Source organism: Corvus moneduloides, chromosome 12 (genome assembly GCF_009650955.1).
Source record: "Corvus moneduloides isolate bCorMon1 chromosome 12, bCorMon1.pri, whole genome shotgun sequence".
Lineage (NCBI taxonomy): Eukaryota > Metazoa > Chordata > Aves > Passeriformes > Corvidae > Corvus > Corvus moneduloides.
The window spans coordinates 17551989-17578818 of NC_045487.1; the positions used below are offsets into that span (position 1 = coordinate 17551989).

At 38.5% G+C, this 26830-nt stretch overlaps 1 protein-coding gene across 1 annotated transcript in view; it reads right to left on the reverse strand.

The window, feature by feature from the left end:
- CDH8 (cadherin 8) overlaps window positions 1-26830 on the reverse strand; it is a 151287-nt gene that overhangs the window by 10250 nt on the left and 114207 nt on the right. The window contains exons 10-11 of the mRNA XM_032121976.1: window positions 24209-24330; window positions 16747-16864 (exon numbers count right to left, since the gene is read on the reverse strand). Coding sequence (XP_031977867.1) covers window positions 16747-16864; window positions 24209-24330 — 240 coding nt within the window. The remainder of the gene's footprint in view (window positions 1-16746; window positions 16865-24208; window positions 24331-26830) is intronic.

Below are 26830 nucleotides of genomic sequence, written 5' to 3' on the forward strand. Positions count from 1 at the left end.
TCATAAGTGTCAAAAATTTGTGATGTCTTCAAAAAAGCAGATTGATGACTGCTATCAAATTTGATGGCAGGCACCAGGTTCAAAAGAAAAAAAAAAGTTTTCATTATAAAAATTCACCTACCTGATCAAACTGTCTCTCCTACCCCATAGCAAGTTGCATTCTATACTGGCATATTTAATGGCAATTCCCAAAATATTCCTATCACAAATCAACTAACACTTGAATTATTTTGGGTCTTTTTCTAGACCTGGAGTTTCTGCAATCCCTTAAAACACCAAGAAGAACACAGGGGAAAAATAAGCATTTCATGTGAGAAAATGTATTGGTAGAAGAATAATTGGAAAAAGTCACATATTTTGTATCTTTGATTATTTTTTTCTCTTTACCATTTGGCTTAAATAATAATAGTTTATGCCAGAACTGAACAGCTGAATCAACTAATGAATAAAAAAACCTAAACACATTTCCATGTAGTCCTTTGCAGAAATAAAAAGTACTGCTGGGAATTTTGAATCATGAGCAAAGTAATATTTAATCATGTATACATCATTCTCATATGTTAAAATTTCTTGGAAAGGGGAATAATTATGTTAGTACTACTGTGTAATACAGAACTTGTAGTAAATAAATTCTTGACAGGAGGAAAAAAGAAAGCCAGACAAATTAACAGCAAAGTGATGATGAATAAGCATTTCCTCATACCTTTTTCCTTTGAAACTGTGAACTTTAGATAATAGTCTGTATAATTTCTAGTTCTATTCGTTTGGAAAAGTCTGAACTTTAGATAATTGTCTCTTAAGTATTCTAAAACTTTCCTCTGACCTTTAGGCCAGCAGAGCCATAATCAAACATAACTATTTGGTCCCTTGCAGTCTAGCAGCAACTCTTGTATTTTGTACCTTGGTTTTTTAACTCATTGAAGAAAGGACAGAAAATCCCTGCTGAAGAAATAATGATGTAGAAGCATGCCTTGAGTCTGAAATAGTACCAGTTTTATTGTTAATGGGGTGGAGAAATAATTAGGACATGGTACCTCTCTCTCTCTTTTTAATCTACAGACCCCTAGAGCAAGTCAAAGCAGGACATTTTGGTCTCTGGGTCTGTTTAAGCTCCACCGTGTTTGAACTGCACCCAATACACCTGAGTCTCACTCACTCTGGAATATCCATTTATCTCTTCCAAACCCCTGGTCCCACTTAGGATTGGCACTCCCATAATGGGAAGCAAATCCAGGCCAGTGAAGTTGTGAGAGGTGCTAGAACAGCACTGGCTTTTGCCTCTCATTTTTCTCCTCTGTATTCAAGCAGCCAGTCACAAAGTTGTTTACTAATAATGCCACTGCTTTGACATGCTTTACTTTATTCGGATCACATCACTACATGGCATGTGCATTGAATGGTACATCTGTAAAGTGCAAGAATTAATGCAGGTTGCCAAGCTCTAGTTTAGAAAGAGAGATGAAATGGCTGTCAAATGTGCTCAGCATTAAAAATACATTATTAACACAGCAATTTGCATAGACTGATGGATCATTTTTGAAATCTACATATTCTAGTTAATTCTATTCTCTTGTTATTTTAACCAAAAAGTTTCAGAAAGTGATACTGTGTTTTACAGTGCTTTGATAAAATAATGCCTATATTTTGCATTTGAACCAAGAACTTTCCAGTACTGTATTACCAGATTCCAACAAAAATGCTGCAAGGATAAATAAAAAAGTCAAGATATCCCAAGGCTGTGCCATCTGCTTTTCTCTGGAGGGATAATGGATTTTCAATCTTTCTATGAATACCTACTTACAAATGCAGTGTGGGAGGAGAAGCTGGTGGCAGACAGGGATCTGAGCCCCTCAGGCCACAGTGACAAGTACAGCTTTAAACATCACACTGACTGCGTGTTCTCTTCTGTGTAGAACAAAATCTCAATCAGGTTCAATGAAATTCAGCATGCTTCTGGAAGGTGATGGAAAAGTTCCAAGAATTCCCTCCCATGTTCTTCACCTTCCTCACTTCACACACATCCTCCAATTCTTACATCAGTGACTTCTAGGTCTGGAAAAGTTCACAGACTTCGTGACTACGAAGACAATCACAGATGTTTGAAGCAAATCTTTCTTTCTACAATGTAAACTGTGAATATCACGGTAAGAAACATAAAACTTAGTAGGGTCTTACATGTGATGTGTTCTTGCCATTTAAGTATTTAACATCCACTTCTCCATGCCATGATAATCACCTTTTCCATTCCAATTCTGTGCTGCATGTACACAGACACTTGGGAAGGATTTAAAACGATTTACCAGTAAATCATATACCAGTTCTTAAAAACTAAATCTGTAATCAGACCTATCAACCATATGAAGTTTTGTTGTAACAGTAAGAGCCAAATTCCAGGCCTATCAGTATATTTCTATTATGCCACTTACTTTTTACATAATGTTCACTCTGAAATACAGGAGCAGAAAGCAACCAGCAGACTACAAAACCAGCAACCAGCATTTATTGGAATGCTGCCTACTTGTATTGGTGTAATAAAGGTCTTGTCAGCACTTCCATTACAAAATGCCAATTTTCAGAGGTTTATAACTCTGACATAACAACTTCCTATGAAAAGAAATTCAGAATGTGTACTCTCTGCCAAAGAGCATTGGAAGTTAAATACCTTACGTTGGCTGGGGCATTTTAAGTCAGAAAATAAATTAAAAACAATTCTGACTTAACATTTTCTTGAGCTGGTGCCACTGAAGAAAAAATGTGACTTTGATTGTAAAAAGTGCCAGATCCTGCAGTTCTCCTACATGCAGAACTCCCTTGAAGTTCCCTGAGAATAATTTCTGTGAGAGCTCTGAAAGGAGTGCCATTATACATTTTTGTAAATGTCATCAAGAGTTATATTAGCTTTTTGTAATTTGAAAGACTGAAATGCTATGGTGTAACATTGCCCCTGGGCACACAGGCAGCATGATAATGACTTTGGGAAGATATTCTGATATGCAGATTACATATAACAATAACAATTTGTTATCATCAGGCCATTAATGGCAGTAATTTATACCTCTGTCTCACACCCAGAGGATTCACACCATGCCTTATTACATGCACACCTCTCACTGAGGACGTGACTCCCATGGGGAAAACTGATGGCCTTTTGAAATGCAGGGAAGAGCAAAAGGCATCCAGAAAAGAAATTTCAGTAAGTCTAACAAACAATTACCCAGAGTGGAAGAGATTGTATAAAGTTTTCAACTGGAACATTCCAGATACTCTTTGGAATCTTTCTGCACAGCATGCAAACATTACATGGAAAAAACTTGAAATAGCCACAAGTTCCAGACTGGGATACACAGCTGGATTATGGAGAATCAAAGCAGGAACACACCTGCATCTGAATTTAGATTGCAAGCCCAGGGCACACTGCAAGACCCCAACTTTGCTCTGTACATTGTGTGACACAGCACAGAACTTGGAAAGAAGGAGCCAGGGAAAGACATCAGCACTTGAATTCTGCCTCACCACTACAGAGATACTACAAAGTCAACATCAATATGGGTGAATATATGAAAACTACAGCACCAGTTCAGAAATTTAGAGTTCTCATGGAATCACAGGATGAGTGAGGTTGGAAGGGACCTCCAGAGATCACCTGATCCAACCCCTGCTCACCACAGCTACCCAGAGCCCAGGACCTCGTCCAGGCAGCTTTTGAAGGATGGGAGTTCTAAAAACAGTGAAACATTTGTATTCACAATTGAAATATAACTGCAACAAAACAAAAGATATCTTATTCATTCTTTCTCTTCATCCCAAGAAGAGAAATTACAAGATATAAACATATAAATAATCTGCAAGCCAAGAGAACACCTTAGAAATGGTTCCTTGTTGTCTTCTAATCTGTGATGAAGAGTCTGATAAAGCACAAGTGAAGCATTTAGGCAGAAGCTGCAATAAAAATACAAAGCATGATCACATAAAAGTAGTAGAAGAGATGGGGATTCTAGGGGCAGAGGAAAATACATCTCAGTATGCCAAAAACACCTCTGTGATCATGAAGGAAAAACATACAAAAGCCAAAAAGGTGAGCAGAAAAAAACCAGCAGATACTTTGAGAAAGTTATGTCTCCTTATCGGAAAAAAAAAAAAAAAAAGAAAAAAAAAGAAAAAATATTTAAGAAAAATAATCTTAGTTTAGAAAAAGCTAGGTTCTATTTATAAGTTTTTGAAGCAAGTCGTTCTGCTAGACAGACTGTATTAGAACTCTATAAAGGTTTTAGCAACTGCATCTTTTGATCTTGCCTGTTAGCAGAAGAAAGGAACAAAACAAGAGAAAGATGATTTGTTATAATTTTTTTCCTCATTTAAAAATAGAAAATATGAGTAAAAGGCACCATAACAATGTGGACTAGATAAAGATGATGCAGAAGGAGATGCCAGGTGTAGAACTGAGTCTAAACTACCTCCCTCTGTATTTAGCTTTGCAGCTTGTATCAAAGATACCACAGTGCCTCAGCTGCAGCTGCCTCCAGACTGGGCTTCACCATCTTCTCCCCTGACAAGCAAATTCCTCATGTTTCCCGACCAGGACTTTCAGAAGAATCCAAAATACTCCTTAGAGTACTCCTGAATCTCTCAGCCTTTGCCAGCCCCCAGGGAGCTGCTCACAGCGCTGCAGTGTTTGCACGCCACAACGGGAGCACAGTATTAAATGATTTCTCCAAATTCCTACAGGAAACCCATGGCTAAGCTAAAAAAAAAGTGTTCCAAATTCCAGAACAATTCCTCAATCAAAAATCCATCACTCCTGTAGAGTGCTCTGAGATCACGAGGTCTTAATCTTTGTTGGGGGAGCACTGCATAGTTTACAGGAGGGTCGCATATAATGGATGAAAACGTTATAGAAAGTGACAGGGCAGAGCTAAGCAAGGTTAGGGAGCAACAAGCTGGAAAAGGCTACATGAATTAGTTTTATTTTATTTTTTTATTATTTCCAATAACCTAGATTTTAGTTTCAGTTTTAGGTTAGACTGAATGAGTTTCGTAACACAGCACAAACAAAGCCAAAAAGTTTTATGTGTGTTTACGAAAGCAATGTGAAATTGTTATGCCATTAAAGAGAAGAAAAAATTCACTGTTCACGTTCAAGCCAGCCCAACATTCTTAGAACAGAGGAGAGAACTTTCATCAGCATTCAGAGATTATTGTTGATGCTCCTTTTAAGGTTTAAGACTTCAACACCAAACTCTATTCAAAACTCCACCAAGAGGACTTCTTTCCTGACTTAGCTCTTAGAGTCAAGTCAGATGTACGAAAAATCCCAAAACTACAGATTTACCATTATTGTTTAAGGATGTACACAGCTCTTAGCCTACAGCCAGAGTGAAGTTTGCTAGTTTGAGCCCAGAGTTACTTAGGCCAGGCTGGGGGCTCTGCCTTTGCTCTCTGAACATGGGCAGACAGCTCCCACTGCTTTCCTGATTCCTGTAATCGGCTCCATCAGTTACCTTCGGAGGACCCCACGAGCTCTTCCTCTCCAACGCCATCAAGCAGACATCTGCTCCTTTTCTTCAAGTTCTATTTATCTCTCCCTAACAAGCTGCCTTATTATCTCACTTCAAACAGGGGCCCATCTTCACTCCCTCTCTAATCAGTGCTGATTACCAAGTGTGCACATCCTATCATTTTAGGATATGCAAACTCTCTCCCCAGACTAGACAGGTCAACTGATGCATTTCATTTCTTTGTTGCATTTGGCTCAGTTGTAAGATCTCTCTGTTCAGTCAGATCATGTATTCTACCTCTTCCCTGCCCTCTGAATGGATTGCCTTCTAGGAAGATTTATTATACAAATATTACATGCTAATAATTACATAAATATATCACTAATTACTGGCTGTTTGCCAAATAAAGTACATCCTAATTACACAGAATTAAATGAAGACCAACAAAGTGACATATTTTACAACAAGATCACCCATAAAGATTACAAAATCAGGAGTTGATGGGAAAATAACCTAAGTGGTACAAACCCCCTCCAATCAACTAAAAAACCAGTTTTGTCTCCCTTATTCTCTAAAGTTTGATGGCAGAAGCTGTAGTGAAAAATCATTAATTTTTTTCTGTTTCTTTCAGTGTGTCACTGCTATATTTGCTGTGCCAGAGAAAATACAACCTCTTTTTAAATAGTCACCTCCTCCAAATGAGTAAGGAGGAAATAAAAGGGTATGTAAAATATAAAATATAAACTTATTTGAGCACACCAGACAGGTTCAGGAGAATGCAGAGACACAGAATTCACTTAATAATAGATGTCATGGTCACCCTGGAGGAACAATGACTGTGATTCCAACAGTAATTCCTTCCTTGTGTAAAACACTTGTGGAATTGATTCAAAACAAGATGCAAATTGGAACATGATTTTAGCCTTTTTAACTCACATTATAATATCAGTTGTGTAACAGTTAATCAGATAAGCCTTAAGGCTAAGTGTGAAAAATTAATACCTTCTATTTTCAGTGGAGGATCCACGTGCAAATAGTCTGATAGAATGACAAAAGGAGATTTTTCCTAATCAAGGGAAAAATTAACAATTAATATGTGATGATTCTTGCTTAAATAGTTTTCAGTCAGCCTGTTTAGAGTCTTCCTCTAGTAGAAGAGTGTTGGTGGTCCTTTAATCTTTACTGCAACTGAAAGTTTAAAATGAGATTCCTATCTAGTTTCTCATTAATTGACAAAAGTGCAATTAGAGCAACTAATAAATTAATTCCTCCTCAACAGTCTGTATTTAGGATATGACAAAATAAAGAGATATTCCATAATGAGAGCAACCAAAGAATTTAAAAAGTAAAAAACCAAAAAAACAAACCAAACAAAAAAACCATCACCACCACCAAAACCCCCCCAAAACCAACCAACCAAAAACCTGAACAAACAAACAAACAAACAAACAAACCCAAAAACCAAAGAAAAAAAATCTTGTGCAATATCAACCAGTCAGGTACCTAGGGTGAAAATCCAAATAGTCAAAACAAAAAAAAAGCAAACCATGAGGTGAACACAGAGGAACTTCTTAGATGCAATATGACTCTGCTGGGTAATAGATTGAGGTGGTGATGAGGCAGAGGCCCTACCAGAACCTTTGGCCTCAGGACATCATTCCTACTCAGTGAATTAAAACTATTTCCAGGAAATCAAACACAGTCAGCGTGTTGTCCATGCACATTTCCGCCACAGAAACTGCTTTTTGCAGAGAACCTGGAGGAATTAGATGTACCCATCAAGCCAGAAGTGGTACTTAGAAATCTCTTAACTCCTTTACAAGGTAGCTGATTAAAAATCTGGAAATTTATCTCCAAATATTATATATTCACTTAGCTATAAATACTACTATGAAATACTTCCAAAGTCCTAGAATATCATAATCATGGGTGCTGTGAGCTTTTAAGGAGTTATGTTTTTAGAGCACTTAGGGAACCTTTGACTAAAGGCTGGTGGAGCAATGTTTCACAGAACCCCAGGATGGGTGAGGCAGGAGGGGCCCCCAGGGGCTCCTCTGGTGCCACCTCCCTGCTCCAGCAGGGCCATCCCAGAGCACAGGGAACAGCAGTGTGTCCACGGGGCTCTGCAATATCCCCAGGGAGGAGACTGCACAGCCTCTCTGGCCAATCTGCTCAGGGCTGGGCCCTGCCCAGGGCAGAAGTTCTGCCTCCTGTGCAGGGGGAGCTCCCTGGGCTCAGTTCCTGCCCACTGCTAAATTCCAAGGAGCTACTGCAGATCCTACTGCTGTTAGTGCAAAACAGCACTAAGTTAAGAACACCACCTTTCTGCCTGCTAAGCAGTTCAGTCTTGAGACCCTGATTTAATGTCTACTTTCCCATTATGTGTCTGAAATTGTCACACGGAAGATTCAATTTGTTCTTCTCGGCTATTTCTTTCATCCATATTCCATGTTATTACTAAACCAGACAGATTTTCATGATAATTTACCAACCAAATTCATTTGCTCTCCTGGTTTGTTTTCACAACCTTTTATCCCTTACTCACTCTTCTTTAGTTTTATTATGAAGTTAATGTAATAAAATGGAAAAAGAGAGCTAAGGACGTTACACTAGTGAGCTTGATGAAACTCCTACAGCAGGAAAATTCACAGCTGTCCAATCCATTCCCTCATCATGAGTAAGCACTGTCGTGCATGCGGTGCACAACACTGACCTCAGATCTTTTTCACTCAGATTGCATCTGGTTCTCAATTAGTTTGATTTATAAAATGAAACATAATTGACGCCTTGGCAACATTCTGTTGCTAGCAGCACAAATAATAAATTAAGAATGAGTGAAGTAAAAGTCTCTTTAGTCATGCATGCATAATGGCAGGCTGTGTGTATTTGGTATTAGCCTGGGTCTCATCACTCCCATTGGGTGCTGTTTAGGGCTGGGTCATGTTTACATTAATGCTCTGCAATAACTGTGTAATTGTGGTTGATTCAAATTACCAAAGAAAGACAATCTCTGAAAGGATGGGATGCTGTGGGAATTAGTCTGATTTTCCAATGTGCAGAGACAACTCCTCTGTAGCTGTCTTTGCATTTGGGAGGCTTGGAAAGAAGTTGTCACCACAGAGCTAAACTGAAACAGGATGGAAAGGTTAAACAGCATTGGGAACAGAAGCTCCCAGGAAACACTTTGCCACTGCAAAACTATAAAAAGTACAGACGTGCTGAGGAGCACAGCAGAGCTGAAGAGGAGCTGAAGATGCCTGGAAGAGGACAATCAGCTTACCAGATGGCCCCCTCCTTGCTGGTTCATCCATCAGGTTGGCCTGTCCAGTCCAGTGAAGACTTGATGGATCACCTCTGGCTTAGGGCAGAGGAGAGAGGGAATCTGTCTGGAGTCCTGCATCCTGAATACAGGAGAGGAGTGAATAAGGATTCAGATGGGCAGAACAGACAGAAGGGTCACAGGGGGGAGGAGCTGGCAGCTGAGTTAGCCTCTGAAGAGTTGATCCTAGTCTCTGTTTCAGCTGTGCACACCAAGAAGGAGTCACCTCTTTAGCCTATCAAAGTGGTGAAAAGCACATAACCATTGTAAGAAGCTTAAATCATCCCGACAGGGCTAAAAAGTGTTTGCAGAAGAACTGCACTGAGACTTCACCTGGTTTGTGGCTCTAATCAGAAAGGAGTCTGGAAAGAGCAGTGATCTGCATGCAAGAAGAAAGCTGGGAAAGACAGCAGAAGCAGGTGTCAGTGAAAAAGTGGCACACAAAGGATTGGAGTGGGAAAATGCTGGCTTCTCATCCACATTAATGCAATCACTTCAGAAAACAACACCACAGCCACCCCTGCTAGAGAAGTTGTTTCAAATCTCACTCAACTGATATTCAACATCGAGGAAAAACAGAACTTCAGGGAATAACACAGCTGATAGTGATGATAGTAAAGAAAGAAGGGGGAAAGGAAGCAGAAAGTTATCAGTGGAAAGATACAGACTGAGAATATTGTCACCAGCATTCTCAGCTGGATGGGACTATTCTCAGCTGGACCATGGAAATGTGTAGCCTTGCTAGGAGTAGTAGAAAGGAGTCAGATATATCTCTTCAACTGCTGTGTGAAATCATACAGTGAAAATGGGAATGCATCCAGTGCCTGGCAAGACAGAACTTCTGAGCACTACTGGAGTGTACTGGGGTCCCTTGGGAATGCTATCATTAACTTGAAATTCTAACAAGTCTTCTAGAATTGGAGAATAATCTCCAATAAAGATCTGTAGCACTGATTTACTCCTCATGTAGCTCATCACTTTGTCAATGAGAAAGGGTTCCTCTCTTTGAGGTCTTAGGCACAGTCTGTTTGCTTCACAGGATGACATTACATCTTAGAATTGCCAGATATGTAAATAAGGAAATGATTACTTTTCTCACAGAGGATGATCTAACATAATTTCTGATCCAAAGCAGTTTCAGGCAGGTGAATTTTCTAAGGACCAAGGGTAAAGGAACCTGAGCACAATAAACAGGGAACTGCATTCCCTCTGGTATAAAAATGAATTATTTCAGGGACTTGCCACTTGCCACCCAATGCACAACCACTCGTTCCAGCAAAGCTGTTTGCACTGGCTGAACATCACTTTTTGCATATTAATGCAGTGGCAGTTTGAATCAGTCCTTCCTCTCCATGGTGCCCCTGCCTGCTGCCACAGTGAGAGAGGTGGGGCAGCACAGTGTCCCCTGGTCCCCACCCAGCCCCACTGTGATCCTGACACAATTTCCAGCAGCAGAGCAAGGCACACAAGAGACAGAATTCTTAAAAAGGGGCTCAGCAGTTTAGGATAACTTGCAGACCATCAGTACAATGTGGTACTTCAGGCCTGTAAAAACTACATTTTGTTTTTAGCTGAGAAAGGCAAGTATGCATCCAAGATATAATTATGAATTTTTTTGGAAAAAACAAATAATGCCAGATTATTCTTAGTCTATAGAATGACAATGTTTCATAGAGCTTAGTTACCTTAACTATCACACGATTTGTTTTCATAATATTCAGACCTTCCTACTCAGCAAAATAACATCTGTATGCTTTGTTATAATTTCTATAACTTAAAATTTCTAATATAAGCAAAAAAGAACTTACTGAACAAAATCTTTCAACCACACTACAAAGGAAATATTTCAATAATTTTGTATTAGCAATTTCATTATTAACTCTATTATTCATAAAAAAATCAATAAACTGAGGTTCTTCTGGCATGTACAGGTTATAAAAATGTTGAACTTTGCTATTTAAACAACTCCAGCTTAAATGCCATGCTGAGGAAAAGATTGATAGTATGATATTTATAATACATTTTTCACACTATGAACACTCCTGGAGAAACACGATGAGCGCTCGTGGATGGCAGATCTTGACACCCAAGTGCCAGATAATAGAGAATTTTGTGTTTTTTATTTTTTAATACATTGGAATGCTTTACTTTTAACTCTGCTCCTTTCACACTGCTTGCACCTTGAATAGCAAGTACCCTTGTTATTCCCTGTGATTTCTGGTGACAAAACCATGTCTATTAAAAGAGATGTTGATCAATGCTTTTTCTTAGATTATGCCTCAAATTCCTGTACGTCTTCTGGATGTTATTCCATACCACTAATTGAGACAGATGGTAGAAAAATAATAACTTATAAGATGCAAGACTGAGCACATCACTTAATTTCAAGAAAACCACTAACAAGGATGTGAATTGGTATGTTTTGGAGTTTGAAAGTCTAATTACTGCTGTATAAAAGAAATGAGGACAATAATTAAACACCAGAAATACATAAGCATGTGCTTTCCCTTGAGCAGTGCCATTGTGGAATAGCCTCTGGAACGTAGCAGTTGGGCCACAAAGTTGCCCAAAATTGCCTGAAACTGCAGCAATGTGCGAGGATGTGCTGCTCACATCCAACGGACCACTTGGGTGCTGTTATTCTGGATGTTCACTGCACATGCACCCAGAAATGATGGGTTTAATGATATCCTTGCTCTGGCAATTTGTACCTGGGGTCAGGGTGTTAACTTTGAAATTGGGCAAAGTGGAAGGAGGGCAGAGAAACAGAGGAGTCACCTCGGAGCTCTCTGAGGGATATATTTGGAGAGAAAAGTCAATCAAAAACACAGAAGGAGCTTTAGCTGGCAGCTGAGACAATGGCAGAGAGACTTATCCAGAAATGCCAAAAGAAACTGTTTCAGGGTAAGACTTATTTTAACACATGAGAGCTACTCTGGTGGGAACAAAAGACTCACCCTCCAGGTATGTATTTGACAGATGCTGCTAAAAATAATTTCATGAAAAAGGACAGGGAAAAATCCAGGTTTTATTGTATTAAAACCACAGTGATACAGAAGTACTTTCATAGAAAAAAAAAAAAAAAGTGCTAATAATTTGTTTTTATTAATTGGGATCTCTAAGAGTGCTTGCATGCAATTGTTTTCCTCAGCTATTGGGAAATAGTTTAGAAATATTTGTTTTTTAATGGTAAAGAGGTGATGAAATATAAAATAATCAATAGTATATGAAGGCATGCAAGCCAGTGATTGGAGTGATCATACCAGGCCATTTCCTTTAAAATAAACAACACAGTGCCTGCACTTTCAAGGCAGCACAAGGAGGACATAAGCAAGATTTAACTTGAAGGAAAGAACAAAAGAAATGGACATTTAAACATGATCACTCTTGGAGCTGTTGTATGTGTCCCAGGTGTAACAGATTAAGCATGGCTGAGGATAAATATTAAGTTTGTTAGAGAGAACCAACAGAACAGTTCATCACTTAAGTGGATATATAATGCTTCAATTAAAAAAAGAAAACCTCTTTACTATGCACTCACTAGAATCAGGACCAAATTCAGAGCTCAACTTGCCAGATGGATATTGAATATTTGGGGGAGAGAGGAGGCTGATTACTGGTAAGCAGCCTATTACAAGCCAAATCAGGCCATTTGGATTTCTGCAGGAATATGAGCTCATGCCAGTAAGGTTCTTAACCCAAAGGTAAGCCCTGCCACGGCCCAGGCAACCCCAGGACTGCTCTGCTACATAAGCCCTATAAGAGGGATGGAATATCCCATTTATCCAGGAAAGATGCACCATTTCTCCTGTCAGAAGAATTACTGCATCCAAAGGCAGTCTGGAACGTTTGATTTGGGGTTTATTTCATTAGGAAACAGAATGTGGCATCAGAAAAATGGAATAGCAAAGGAAACTTCACATGGGAAAAACTTTGGGTCTCTTTATGGCAAAGACGTGCTTGGTAGTTTTTGACAGTAAAAATTGCATTGGCAGCGTATCAAAATGTTTGCATGTGTGAAAACACTCCTATCACAGAATTCTGTTCTCACTTGAACAATCTAAGGAAACCTTAAGAATTCAATGCTGAAAACAGGTAGTGCTGTGAGGGTGTTGCTTGGGATGCAGAAGATCCATGTAGTGGCACTGTGAAGACCACTCACCTGCAAAAAAAAGGCTGTTAACAATTTCTAAGTCCATTTCCAGAGGTCTCATTTTGGTTTTCTGATGCCATGACAGTACAAAATCCTCATCAGTTTCTACATTCCTTTCAGTTTTTTTGTCATTTATTGTGAGCCTGAAGTTTTTTTGGAAGGGTTAATTCCAGTCAGTCTACAACACATTGCTAGAGTGTATCAACACTTGTCTAAACATCAGATATTTTCATCTGAAATTTGAGGTTTTTCTGGTTTGAAGTTTCTCAGACACAGCACACAAAATATGGGTTTTCATTTTTTCCCCCGCTTCTGCTCCTATGCAGAAAACCCAGCACAAAGGCACGTGGACAGTGCCCAGAGATTCAGTCAGGAGTTTGTGCAGTCAGGGACTTGTTATGTCACAGAGTCACAGGTTTAGTCACAGGACTAACACAGAAAACATGACAGGATTTTTGTGTAGCATTAACTTCTTGTATTTTTGTTATATAACTCCACTATTTCTCTCGAGAGGGAATAAAGGTTTTTGTACCCTGCAATCCAAGTGATCAGTGTGCCTTGATTACAGCTTGAGAGAGGAGGATTGCCTTGCTTTGATTATCACTCACTGCCCATGAACCCAAGGCACAAAAATTTATAAACCCCACCCAGTAACAGACAGCTGAGCTCAGAAAACGACAGAAAAAAGGATCAGGAGACATTGAAATTAAAGATCGTTAAGAGATGACCTACAGACATTCAGTGAGATGCATGATGGCCTTTAAATTTACATTTTTTACATTATTTACATCAGAAAGGCACCACAGCCTCTACAGTTTTGGGTATCTTGTCTACAGAAGGGATTTTAAGTATGGGAATTCAGCAAACCAAGGAAATAAAGGACACAAGGGGCACTGTTTCAAGGCACAGATTCTGCTGTGAGCACAACATAACTTCTATATACGTAATAAAATCTTCTGAGAAGTGTTTTGGGGTTGTTTTGTGTGGTTCCTGATGAAGACACCTGTTGTGTCACTTAGTTAAACACATTTCTCAATAACAATGTGGCAATCACAATATTTGCAGTGTATGTCAGCAGCACAGTTAATTACTGACTGTCATGGGAACTTGCCTTAGGGGGATCTGGAAGGTTTGAACAACAGAATCAGCCTTTGTGCAACAAATTAAATTGATTAATGGTTAGGCTTATGTTCCACACAGGAAGGGAACATTCCAAATCACAGGCATCTTATGTGTGCTGCAGCATGAGGGACAGAAAGAGGACATGGCAGCTTTTTCTCCTGGCAGATGCCAAACTTCACTGTTTGCACACCAATGTCACCGCATTCCATGTCATCATTACATGGTGGCCAAATGCCACACAGTTACCTGAAGCATGAGAGAACCCAAAAGGGCAATATAATTTCTTGAGGAGAGGTACTCTTGTTTATCTCTGCCCTTCAGAGAACTTTGAAGAAAGGCAAGGTATGAAAAATGATTGAAATTAAGAAATGTGCTAATTCTAGCAAGTAAAAGTTGGGTTTCTACAGCAGGCTTCCTGAGATAAAGCAGTCCCAGTACGCTATCCGGAAGGGGACAGCATTTCTTCAGCAGCCATCACATTTCTGCTGCCTTGAAGAATTAATTTGGCAGGGCCAAGACTCTGAGACGAAAATGAGGCCGAGGACACAGTCAGGAAGATGTCAAGGATTTTGGCCACCAGTGTGAGGCAATGTTTTTCTGTTCCAAGCTTTCCTGTGCTGAGTATTGATCTGATCTCCAGAAAGGAGAGGAGGGTTTGTTACAGGCATTTCCTTACAGTCCCAGACCACACCAACTTGGTTATGGACAGCCCAGACACTCAGTAATACAAAAAAAACCCGGGAGGAATTCAACTTGTGAATTCAGGTTTTTTAGACATACTGGTGTTTTTCAACAGGAATAATCACTCATGCTTATCTGGCAGATATATTCAAGACAAAGTCATGGTCAAGTTCATTGTTTAAGTGTCATAACTAAATAAAGACTTGCTGAAGATCTATGATGTTTAAAGGACATAAAAACTCACCTCAACCAAATTATACTGATTTTGGCTCTGACAGGAGTATTTGCTTCCTGTGGGAGATAATGTTCTAACATCAACCATGCACTGCACCCCTGACTGAGCAATCCTGATAGACAAGGATGGCATGCATAGTTGGAATTTTATTATTGGATACTGAAGGATTAATTCAGAAAAGTCTATTCAAGCAGATTTTTAATTTCAAGAGATTTCAGGTGGTTGTTTTAAGAAGATTTTCACATTTAACTGATTCCAACACATTAAAAACTGCATAAAATGGACCGGCAATGCTCTAACAAAATTGGACTTAGTTTTCTCAACCTTGTTACATAGGAAGTTTCCTCACTCTCACTCAGCTCAGGACTCATTTTGCCATTGTCTGTGAGTAGGAGCAGGAGTGGGTCTTAAATAGGTAACAGATTGGAAGGATGAGGGTAATTAGCGACATGAGCTCAGTACTTAAACATGAAGAGAAATGCTAAGATCTTTTTTACTTTGTCATGCTGTGCCAAGCAAACCACCTCACATTTAGGATGCTTAATTCAATTTGTGTTACACTGCTGATGATTATGAAATGCATTTTGAAGAGGTTTGTTTTATCTTCTCCAATAAACATACAGAGACTCATTTACTACAAGAAAATAGAGATATGAGTACAGACACACTTTGTGAATGCTAGAAGAGAAAAACATATCTAAAGAAAAGGAAAATATATTTAAGCAGGTTTAAGAATTTAGGTGCAGTGTCATTTAGCAAAACAGTGCCATCACGCTTCTAGGTTGGAACAGATAGAATAAAAAATGCAAACAGCATTTTCTCTTGAATTGACATTTCATGTATTGCCTTTACACTCCTGCACATGCAGCTCACACATACATTCCTTCTAGTAATGGACTAAACAAGGCTTTACTTACAATTTCAAATAAGAGACTGAATTTAACTAGACTTCCTGGCAGGGTGTGCTTTATTAAAAAAAGCCAACATAGAACAACTTTGCTGAATATTCAAGTAAGTACAAACACATCAAGCACTATTTATAGAATTCTTGGGATCAGTCCTAGCTCTTTCTCTAACCTGACCTTCAAAGAGATCTGTGTGCCAAAGAAAAGGATCAGTATAAATTTATTGCTCAACAGTATTAAATGGGTCTCTTTTTTCCCATCACATGTGAATGTCCCCTTCTACAGCCCTGCAAAATGACATTTTGCCCTTCCAAAGCACAATGACTCAAAGTGCCCTTCTGGACTTTGCTGACCTAAGGGATTTCTCTTTCTAGCAAAAGTTCCTCACCAAAATATTTTGGAACCTTTATAACACACAACAAACAGGCTGAAAAGGTGCTTTCTTTGGGAGATTTAATGGATACTTAATTTTATGTTCCCATCCCTGAACAGTCAATGTAGGAATCAACATTTATTTATCAACATAGTTTCAGATTTTCATCCTACACCATATCTCTGGAATTTCAAATTAAAAGGAATAATGCAGGCAGTAAATCCATCCTTTCATTTTATTTAAACCAGGGAGCTGTCTTCTGGATCTAAATTCCATATTCATTTTACTTTCTTATCTACTTTGAAGTTATCGGAAATAGCTTAAGAGATATAATGAAGGTACCATTCAGCAGATTATTTAAATTTTAATTGCCCAAAGGACACACTGGTAACGTAATCAGAAATCAACAAAACAATTCAAAAGTAAGTTGTCGAGATACACATTTTATATTTTTTCTATTTACCTTCATTTTTCTTGATGGTGAAATTTGGATTGTTGACCATTTCAGGAAGAAGGCTGTACAGGAAATAATGTCCATTTTTAGGATCATCCTTGTCAACAGCACTGACAATCTGAATTACCTGCAACAGAAATGGGCTCATTAAGTTTTCACACTCCTGATAAACAGACAGTGCTGAAAAAACCCCATTGTATTTATTGGACATATTTCATTTCTCTCCATGATAGATTAAAAAAGCCTAATTTATAACTTTGCAAGGCTTTTATAGACCTTAGACTGAAAATCTTGGGAAAAGGAACTGCATCTGCCCCTTTTAAGATGTTTCCAGAATGAGGAGGTAGCGAATAAGGAGAGACAGGTAAGAGAGGCCAACAGAAACTGCTGCTGATTTAGATAAGTAATAAATTCTTATTCAACAAAAAAGAAAAACTGGGCTTCAGAAACACTCATATTGCCTATGGCAGTCTTTCATTTATCTTTCATTTATGTGACCACGTGCCATTCTCACTGGACCTGGATATATAATAAATCTTTAATCCTTGCTCCTTCCCCCACATTTCATTTCATTGAATAACTATTATTTTTTCAAACTAATTTGGATGTGAAATTTTAGATGAGAACTAATCTAAATTGAAAAAAAAAAGAGATTTTGAGGTCTGTATTTTTCTTCTCTTAATTCTAATAAAACCCCAGTTATTCCTGTGCTAGGAATATATGATTGTTTTTTAATAACATCATTATTAACTAATGATTCCTAGAAAAATGCAGAGTAATTAGGAGAGAAGTGTGTTTTGGATAGTTTGGATAACTTTGAATAATCAAATAACTTTGTATGAAGAACCTCATATGGTTTATATGACCAACTGCAGTGTCTGAAGTGGATTTAGCTCCATTTACAATTTTTACCTTCTACATTACTCAGGTGCTGCAGCTGATCATCTTCAAATCATACAAAGTTGCACAGGAATATGAAAAGAAGAAACACTATTTTAAAATAACCAGGAGGTTTGGGTTTTTGGGGTGTTTTTGTTTCATTGTTTGGGTTTGTGATTTTTTGTTTTGTTTTGCTGGGATTTTTAAAATATTTGGTGCACTTGCTTTTGACTCCAAAGGTTTTCCAGAGAAATAGAAACAAAACCAGCCATGGATCCAGATCCCACCCTCAGACCTGACTTTCAGTGATAGTTAGATCGTGCTAGATGAGGTTTATAAGAAATTTAATTAGAATTATTGACCCTTCTCACATCCATTGAATCCAATAACGTTTGTCTTATGTATTTATTTGCAATGCCTAAAGCAATGCACCAATAATTTCTTGGACAATTAAATTCAAATTAGGAATCACTACAAATTTTAGTTTTAAAGTGTAGAGTGAAAAATGGAAGCAGGTTTAATGCTGTCCAAATTAATAGACTTTTATTTTTAAATCTTCATGTTTCCCTAAGAAAATACCAATAACTAACATTTTATTCTGGTTTAACCACAAGGACTATCAAGCTGTATGTGCTACATATATGACAATAGTCAAAATCATATTTATGTTCTTCAAGAGTAAAAGAAAGAACAAAATCTTACTAGATAACCACAGGGATCAACACCAAAACATAAATATTTGATATTATGTATGTAAAAAATGTTTCAGCAAGTACTGATATTTGTAGGACAACCCAACTTAGGAATGAATTTTAGACAATGAATTCCTTGCCCAATCATACTCTGGACAGGTCAGATTTATCATTATTATCATCAAAAATCTACTGAAAAAAATTTAGATTGCTTAAATACCACATAAATAGATATTTTTTGTCTTTTTGATAACTGCATCTACCAAGGTGGAAACCTTGATAGGATTTCAAACAAATGTATTAGAAAAGTTGGACCAAAAAAAGGCCTAAGTCAGTTTTTGATTCAAGAAGTAGGTCTCCAGTTTAATAGCTAAATAATGGATCCTAAAGAGGGAAAAATATAAACAGTGGAAAAATATCTGAGCAGCTTCTGTCTGTCCCAGTGCAGAGATGGAGCCATTTGCAGATGGGAAATATTTTCCACTTTCTCTTTGCAGAGGTGAAAGGCAGTAAAGCACCCACGTGTGATGTGCCCTGGGCTGGAGCAGGTACTGCTAATTCATCATCATAGGGAAGTGCAATTTGGGCTGGGATCCTGAACAAGACAGATATATTTAGACAGATATACTTTATGGCTGTTCAATTTTTCAAACTCTGATAGAATGGGAAAGCAATAGGGAAAAAGGATAATGGCCCAGTGAAATCTGGAAGGGCAAGTGCACAAAGCAGGTGCAGTTTATCAGGTTGTTTTAATATTTTGTCTGTGCTGGTACATAACTGTTAAACCTTTCCAGTGTTTTGTAAGGGAGCTGACTGCAAAAGTTCACTTCACTGTCTCCAGGTTTTCAATTAATACACCTGAAAGTCAATAGCCAAGGGTAGCAGTAATAGGCATTTTCTTCTCACAGAAATTCTATGAAATAAATTTAGAATATCATCCAGATTGGAAATTTTCAAGAAATAAAAACCAGCTCTGAGTTGCTCCTTTGGACACTCTCCAGCAGCTTTGGATCTTTCTTTTACCCTTAACTCTTCTGTAGAATTCTTTCTCATATTTGAGTTCTTTCCATCCAGTCCTCTCATTGTTTACAAAATCCTTCTTTCTCTGAAAATGCACCAAAAATTATATGCAAAAGACAGGCCCAGTGCAATACTACATTTGTTGTGTTACACACACACATCATGGAATTAAGAGTTAGAGTTCCCATAGCAACCTTATTTCTTTGTGCGTTTGCATTAAAATAAGCTCTTAAAATAAAAAAAAAAAAAAAAGAAGAAAAAAACACAACAAAAAATGTAATATATATGCAGTGGTATTAAACTGTGGTATCTTTTACTCCATAGGGGTGAGAAAAGTCCAGTAATTCTCATTTCCAAGTTTTTATTAGTGTGCTGATAGGCATATTTTACTACTCTGTGTTGTGTGGTCATGCAATGGAACACTACTGAAGTAATTCTCCAACTTGTTGTTGTGGTTCACAGCATGGTTCTGTGAATCACAAAATCACAGAGTTACAGAATCATTCAGTCTGGAAAAGCCCTCCCAGGCCATGGAGTCCAAGCTGTGCCCCATCCCCACCTTGTCCCCAGCCCAGAGCTCTGAGTGCCACCTCCAGCCCTTCCTTGGACACCTCCAGGGATGGCCACTCCAAACCTCCCTGGGCAGCCCCTGCCAAGGCCTGAGCACCCTTTCCATGGGGAAATTCCTGCTGCTGCCCACCCTGAGCCTCCCCTGGCCCAGCCTGAGGCCGTTCCCTCTCCTCCTGTCCCTGTTCCCTGCGAGCAGAGCCCGACCCCCCCGGCTGCCCCCTCCTGTCAGGGACTTGTGCAGAGCCACAAGGTCCCCCCTGAGCCTCCTTTGCTCCAGCCTGAGCCCCTTTCCCAGCTCCCTCAGCCTCTCCTGGGGCTCCAGCCCCTTCCCAGCTCCGTTCCCTGCCCTGGACACGCTCCAGCCCCTCAGGGTCTCTTTTGTGAGGGTCCAGAGCTGCCCCCAGCGCTGGAGGTCCCTCAGCAGTGCCAGCACCGGGGATGAGCACCAGCTTGGTCCTGTGGCAACTCCAGGGCTGGCACAGCCCAGGTGCCATCGGCTTCTTGCCCACTACAGATGTCTTTTCTTTCCTGGTTACAACATGCACCCCAAAGCTGTTCCATTACAGAGAAATTGGTCAACAGTTGTCACAAAGAAAACAAGCACTGTTCTTTTTCACTGCACATCCAGTGACAGTTAATAACCCTTTGGCTGTTCAATCTTGAAATTTCTGAAATTCTTACATGTAAAGTTCCAGCTTTGATGTTGCATTAATACTTCATGCATGCACTTGATTCTGTACATACATTTAGCAGAAACTTAGCAAATCTGCATATTTTGTTTAGCAGACAGCTCCGGATTGTAATGAATAGTTAAATGGTCCCCTAGGACAACTTGGCTTTCTAATTGTAGGTTTGTATTGCAGTTCTACAAAGCCACATGTGCCTGAAATAATATACACAAGGATAAATAGAAAAACAAAGTTATTATCAATGTATCATAATTATCCATGTGCAATTTTAGTACATGGCACTGTTTAAAAGACTTTTCCTGTGATGCAACATGTTAACCTCACTTAGAATGGTTCCTTATCACTAGTAAACACTTTCCTAATTTTAATAAAACTGATCTTCCAACTCTGGAAAAGCTTTTGCACTCCCATTGCTGTTCATGGTTATCGCTCCATTATTTTGCAGACTCACAATACCATAAGAGTAGGCTCACCACAGAGCAATTTTAACTTTGCCTTTTCAGCTAGAGCTATTCCTTTACTGCCAGAACCTGCATTTGACTCTTCAGGCAGACAAAGATCTACCTGAAGATTTCTCCCATTAGAAAGAAAAACAATTCTAGTAGGAGAAGTGAATAAAATAGAGACAAATTCCAGGAGACAAGAGGAACACTCTACTCAGTTTTATATTGCTCCAGTTTAAAGCTGGCTTCAGCTCTCATGTATCGCTGTCTGCACTGCTCAAGTGGAAATTTTGTAGCTTTGTTTCCAGCAAACAGCACTTCCCTGGAAAAGTCTGAGTGTGGACTGGGGAATAGTGAGTGAGGCACTTTTCTTACTCAATATTACAGAAGTTCTGTTCTAGGAGTACAGGAAAATAATTTTACTGTGCTGGAGAACAACCAACAGCACAGCTATAACCAGCAAACCATGAATGTTCTGGCTTTAGTAATTGGAATTATGCAAAAAAAAAAAAAAAAGGGGGATAATAAGAAAAGGCAAGAGCTGATTTGTGGCTAGCTTAAGAGGTACTGTAACAGTACATCCAAATTGTTTGGTCTTGGTTTTTTTTCTCCTAAAACTGACAAAAAAAACATTTCTGGCAACTTTCTGTTGTGTGTAAAAATGTGCAAGGAACACACAAATATAGGCATAGACAAATATATTTCCTCCCCCTTCCCTTTCTTGCTGTGGTACCTCTACTCTTAGAGGTAGGTGAAGGCAAGGAAAATGCACCTGGCAGTGCTGTACATCAACAGTTTTTAATCCATTGTGTCACCTCCCCAGCAGCTGTACTCGCTACTGCAATTGCATCAGAACCCAAAATAGAACACTTAGAAAGTGAGCTGCAATAGATGGTGCAATGTATTTAGTGGCTGCACATAAGGTTTTACAAACAGCTCAAGTGTAATCTCCCTTATGGTAAATCAAATTTGATTTAAACTTAGATTTAAATTGAACTGAAAATGTCAATAGACTGGAATACCTTAAGACAACTGCACCTTTCCTGCACATGTAACATTTGAGTTTAAGCTTTGGACAACCATCCAGATTGGGCTTTTGCTACTATATTAGGAATAAGATCTTTCTCATATCAGCTATTTCATAGCTGAGATATATGTAGTTCCTTGAATTCTACATCCTGACTGATTAATATGATTTCTTCCAAAACTTGAATATAGAAATAAGCATGAGAAAATACAATAAAGCACTGGAGTTACTAAAATCTTTACAGGAGCTGGTAATTTTTGAGCGACAGCTCCAATTCAGAACCTAACCTTGGTGATTATTCTGGACTGGTTACTGTTCCAGTAGTGTTATTTGTTTAAACACAGAATAAATTGCAGGATCAGTGCCACCTCATCCATGCTGGCAGCCAAATATTTAATAACCATCTGTAAAGTTCACAGGAGGATTCATGCTCAAGAGTGACATCTGCCATCAGATCAAGAGTGTAAGAGGTAATGGTAAGATAAAGAATATCATGCTTTAATGAAAGTTTTCTGTAGTGTTTAAACAAAAGCCTCTTTTGCCTGCTGACTCTTAATCATCTCATTTATTGTTTTATTCCAAAAATGAAATGCGAACATTTTTCACCATCTCTTAAACCACCTGAAATTCGATAGGAATACTTAGGTAAATACAGTCAGAAAACACTGTACAACAGAACTTTCTGATTTTAGGGAAGCTCACTGAGTCCTGGATAAAGGCATAGTCATTAGGATTTAATCTATCCTGGAAAATGTAACTACTCAGCATCTGAAATCCACCCTGAGCTAAACAGAAATCCACTCTGAGCTAGAAGAATTGAAATGCCAACAGTAACATGACTGGCTGCCCATAAGGGCACATCTCCTCTTCAATGGATAAAGAGAATTCTCATTCCTTAAATGACACATTTTTGACACCATTTTGCTAAACAAAAAGGGGTGCTAGAAGTCAAATCATCCTCTCTAACAATGCAATCCTGGCAGAGGTGGCTTGTCACACACTGCTGTATAGGTTGTCATTTAATACTACTAAAAAGAAAATAACTTCTAACTCTATTGTCAGGTAACCTTCTTTGGAGAACAGTGAATTTAATGTCTAACACCCACATGAGACACAGGAATAGCTGGATTAACAAGCCGTGTCATGCTGTCAGCTGCTGTTTATTCAAATAAAATGTCACAATCTAGAAATAAATTGCAAAGTTTAAAAACACTGAATTGTTGTAACACCCAGTGTTTCTCTTGCTGGACAAAAGTTACATCTCATTTACACTGCATTACTTTCCAAATGTCTGTGCATATTCTTGAATCTTCACCTTGTCATTTACGTGGCATATAAGATATTCTTCCCTATTTCTGTACATTTGTCCTTCAAAGTGAATACCTTTAAACAAATCTGCATCATTTTCTTTGAAAAAGGCTAAACTGTTTAAAAAAACAGTTTAAATCCTGCTTCTGACATGTTGCTGTTTACCTCACCTTGGGTAGTATTGTGTGAGTTCCTACACCAAGCTTTTTTTCCACTAAATCAAGTCAGAAATAACGTTTTCTTTTTTTTTAATGTAATGAAAACTTTAACTTCCCTTCTCCAACACCCTCTTTAGATACTTTAAACACAATTACAATATCACTTTCCATCAAGTTCTGGTTTGCTGCCTTATTTTTTTCCCAACTGTCACAGAAAATTAAGAACTGAATAGAGATTATAAAAGAGATAAGGTCAAGGGGAAATGGGTTTATTGTTTTAACTGCTTCTTCTAAATGATACCTGGGAGCAGCTGCAATGGAGGTCAGTAACTGAACTGGAATTCAGGTTGGATTATACTCTCACCTATTAACACGCATGAATTTATGAAGTGCTGAGCTCCACCACACAGAGTGTGATGTTGGGTGCTTAAAGACACTCAGGATTTTTTCATGATATTGCCCCAAAGTACTCACCTTTAATTTAAAACTATGCTTTAAGGGAAAAAAGTTTGTTTATATAGAAAGAGACATCCCACAGAAAATGATCATGGTTTTATCTTAGGTTAATGCTAAGAGCTGTTGGCATGAACACATGGGCACAAATTTTTGGAATAAAGATGCTATAAGGTGACAGGGAGAAACTCCAGCCCAGTCTCACACACCACATAAAATCTGGGATACTCACTTGTCCAGGCTTCCCATTCTCACACAGAAAGGCCTCATGCTCTGATGCAAACTCAGGGGCGTTGTCGTTCACATCGAGAACTTTGATAGCAACAGGCACCCGGGACACCTGGCTGTGGTTCCCTAAGGAAAGATATCAAAGTACCAAAGGTAAGCATATTTAATTGGGAATTAAATCCAGCAGTGCTTGCACAGTCACCATGCTCTTCCTGTCTCCTGCCCTTGCTTTATTGGGCTGCCTCATCTGTGATGGATCGTGGAGTTGGAGCAGGAGATAAAGAAGGATGGCCAGGGCTTTGTGGTTGAAAAGAATAAATAGGTCCCTGTTGCAAACAGCATTTGTTGGAGATTAGCTCAATGAAGACCTTTCTTGGTCTAAATTGGTAAGATTTTTCTTTGATGAAGTTTGTATTGTTTTATTGATAAAGTCCATTATACAGGGAAAAGGGAAGGCTGCAAACAGCAGAGATTTATTTCTTTGTTTATCTTTGGCAGAGAACAGCACATTTTACTCCATTAATTGTTCTGACTGCACATCTATTACTTCTTCATTGCAAACGTGGTTAAAGTGCTGACCCACATTGGGAAAAGATGGATGGGAGACTGACAGAGGCAAAACTAGACAGTAATTTGGACTATTAAAGCACTTCGATCATCTACCTCTGACCAAAACCATGACCTGTGAACTTCTTTGTTCGCTGAAGTAATGACTCATTTATAATATAGAGCTATTTTGCATAAAATTGCTTATCACTGTGAAGAGTAGAATGAGCTGTAAGGCAAGAAAAGCTAAACCAACAGTTTGCTTTTACTTTGAATAGATTTCAGAGATAGCTGCTTGTGCCTTTCTCTCAATTCAGCATAGTTGATTTGCTTAGAGACTACTTATAAGTATTTTAGATTATTTCTCCCCAAAGAGCAAACCTGTGAATTCAGTTTAAACTGAGGTCACCAGCTGATTCGAAAAGTTTGATAAGCTGTTCCATAGCCCATGCACACCTCCACAGGTAGCTCAATCCTAGTTTCAAAGTCCATCTCTCAGTGAATATCATTTTCCAGTCACGGAATTCAACATTGTATCATCAGCAATGACAATACTCAATATTCAGTGCACTTCTCAATACAAATGACTACAAAGTACAGGAAAATCAGGCCCCACCAGTGCACAGGGAGCAACTGGTGGCAGCCCTACAGAGATGTGACAGAGATGAATAAAGGTGGAATCACCATATACACTGTGGCTTTTGTGGTTCCCACCAAGGTTAATTGTGTTGTGACCTAATCAAACCCTCTATCTGTGTTTTCTCCTTGTTTGCTAAACACATCCATAATTTGGGAGGCTCCACCTACAAATCTAAATGTGCAAATTTCAGTTGTTCTACTGACATTGAAATGACATAAAAATAACAATTTTAAAAACACAAACTCAAATATGCCAGTGCTATAAAAGACTTTATATTCCTGGGGTTGTCTGAAATATTAAAATTCCTCCTGTTTAGGATATGGAAGACTGCCACAGATCACAATTTAAATGTTTTCCATCTTAAAGACTCAAAAGTTTTAATATGGAAAGAAACATAATACAGAAGAAAAAGAAACACCCACCAAAATATTGTATGAGCAATATTTATGTCTATTTTGTATTTTATGATACTGATTAACAGGTGGGGTGAACATTTATGCCATGAAATAATAATGTATTTGAAACCAAATAAAAGATAATATGCAAATCATGAATCCCAAACATTTTAAACACTTTTTTTTAATCTTCATTTGATAAAAATACAGACAATGAATCTCCAGCTTATCAGAATTCTCAGCACTAGTGTCATATTTAAACAGTAAAGATTTACTTTTATCTAAATTAATGAAATGATGGCAGTTCAAATTTTAAGACATTACAGAGAAATGTTATTAATTAGAAAAGCTTCTAAAGAAATTATTCATGTCCCTTGTGACTGCCCCCAAAATGTTTGTCTTTCATCAGAAATACAAACATTAAATTTAAAGATATTATAATTAGAAACTTGATGAGAATTCATTTAAAAAATTAATTTACTAAACACAAGAGAGACTCAGCTGGTTTGGAAATCTCCAAACAAGGGGATATCCACTGCCTTTTAGGGCTCCTGTGACTGTGGTGAACTTTGTTGCTGAGAAAGAGAGAGATAGAGAGGGAAATGTATCTACAGCTTGTACTGCCCACCACCCTGAACACACTGCATTATTTTGTCATCCCAAACTTCCCAGTGAAATTCCCCTTTGTGCTATGTGTTTTCCTTCACCCTGAGCCCACCTATTCAAACACATTAATGAGTCCTCACTAAGCAAACCCAGGTTGAAAACGCTGCCAGGATGAGATAGTTCCATCTGTTCATTTCCATACGTTTCATGTCTGCAGATTCTCGGTGGTAAAACATGTACAGAGGATGTCCAAGTTTAAACCCAGCTCTGCTGGCAATGCCCCAAATCCTTGAACTGGGAGTAGGAAGGGATTGAAGTGGATCCAGACTGATCCCAAACTGCCAATACAGCATGGTCACTGCCCTTCAGGCTGCTGGGTGTCTCACTGATCAGCATTCAACATTCAGAACTTCTCCTCCTTTGTATGAATGGACAGTCA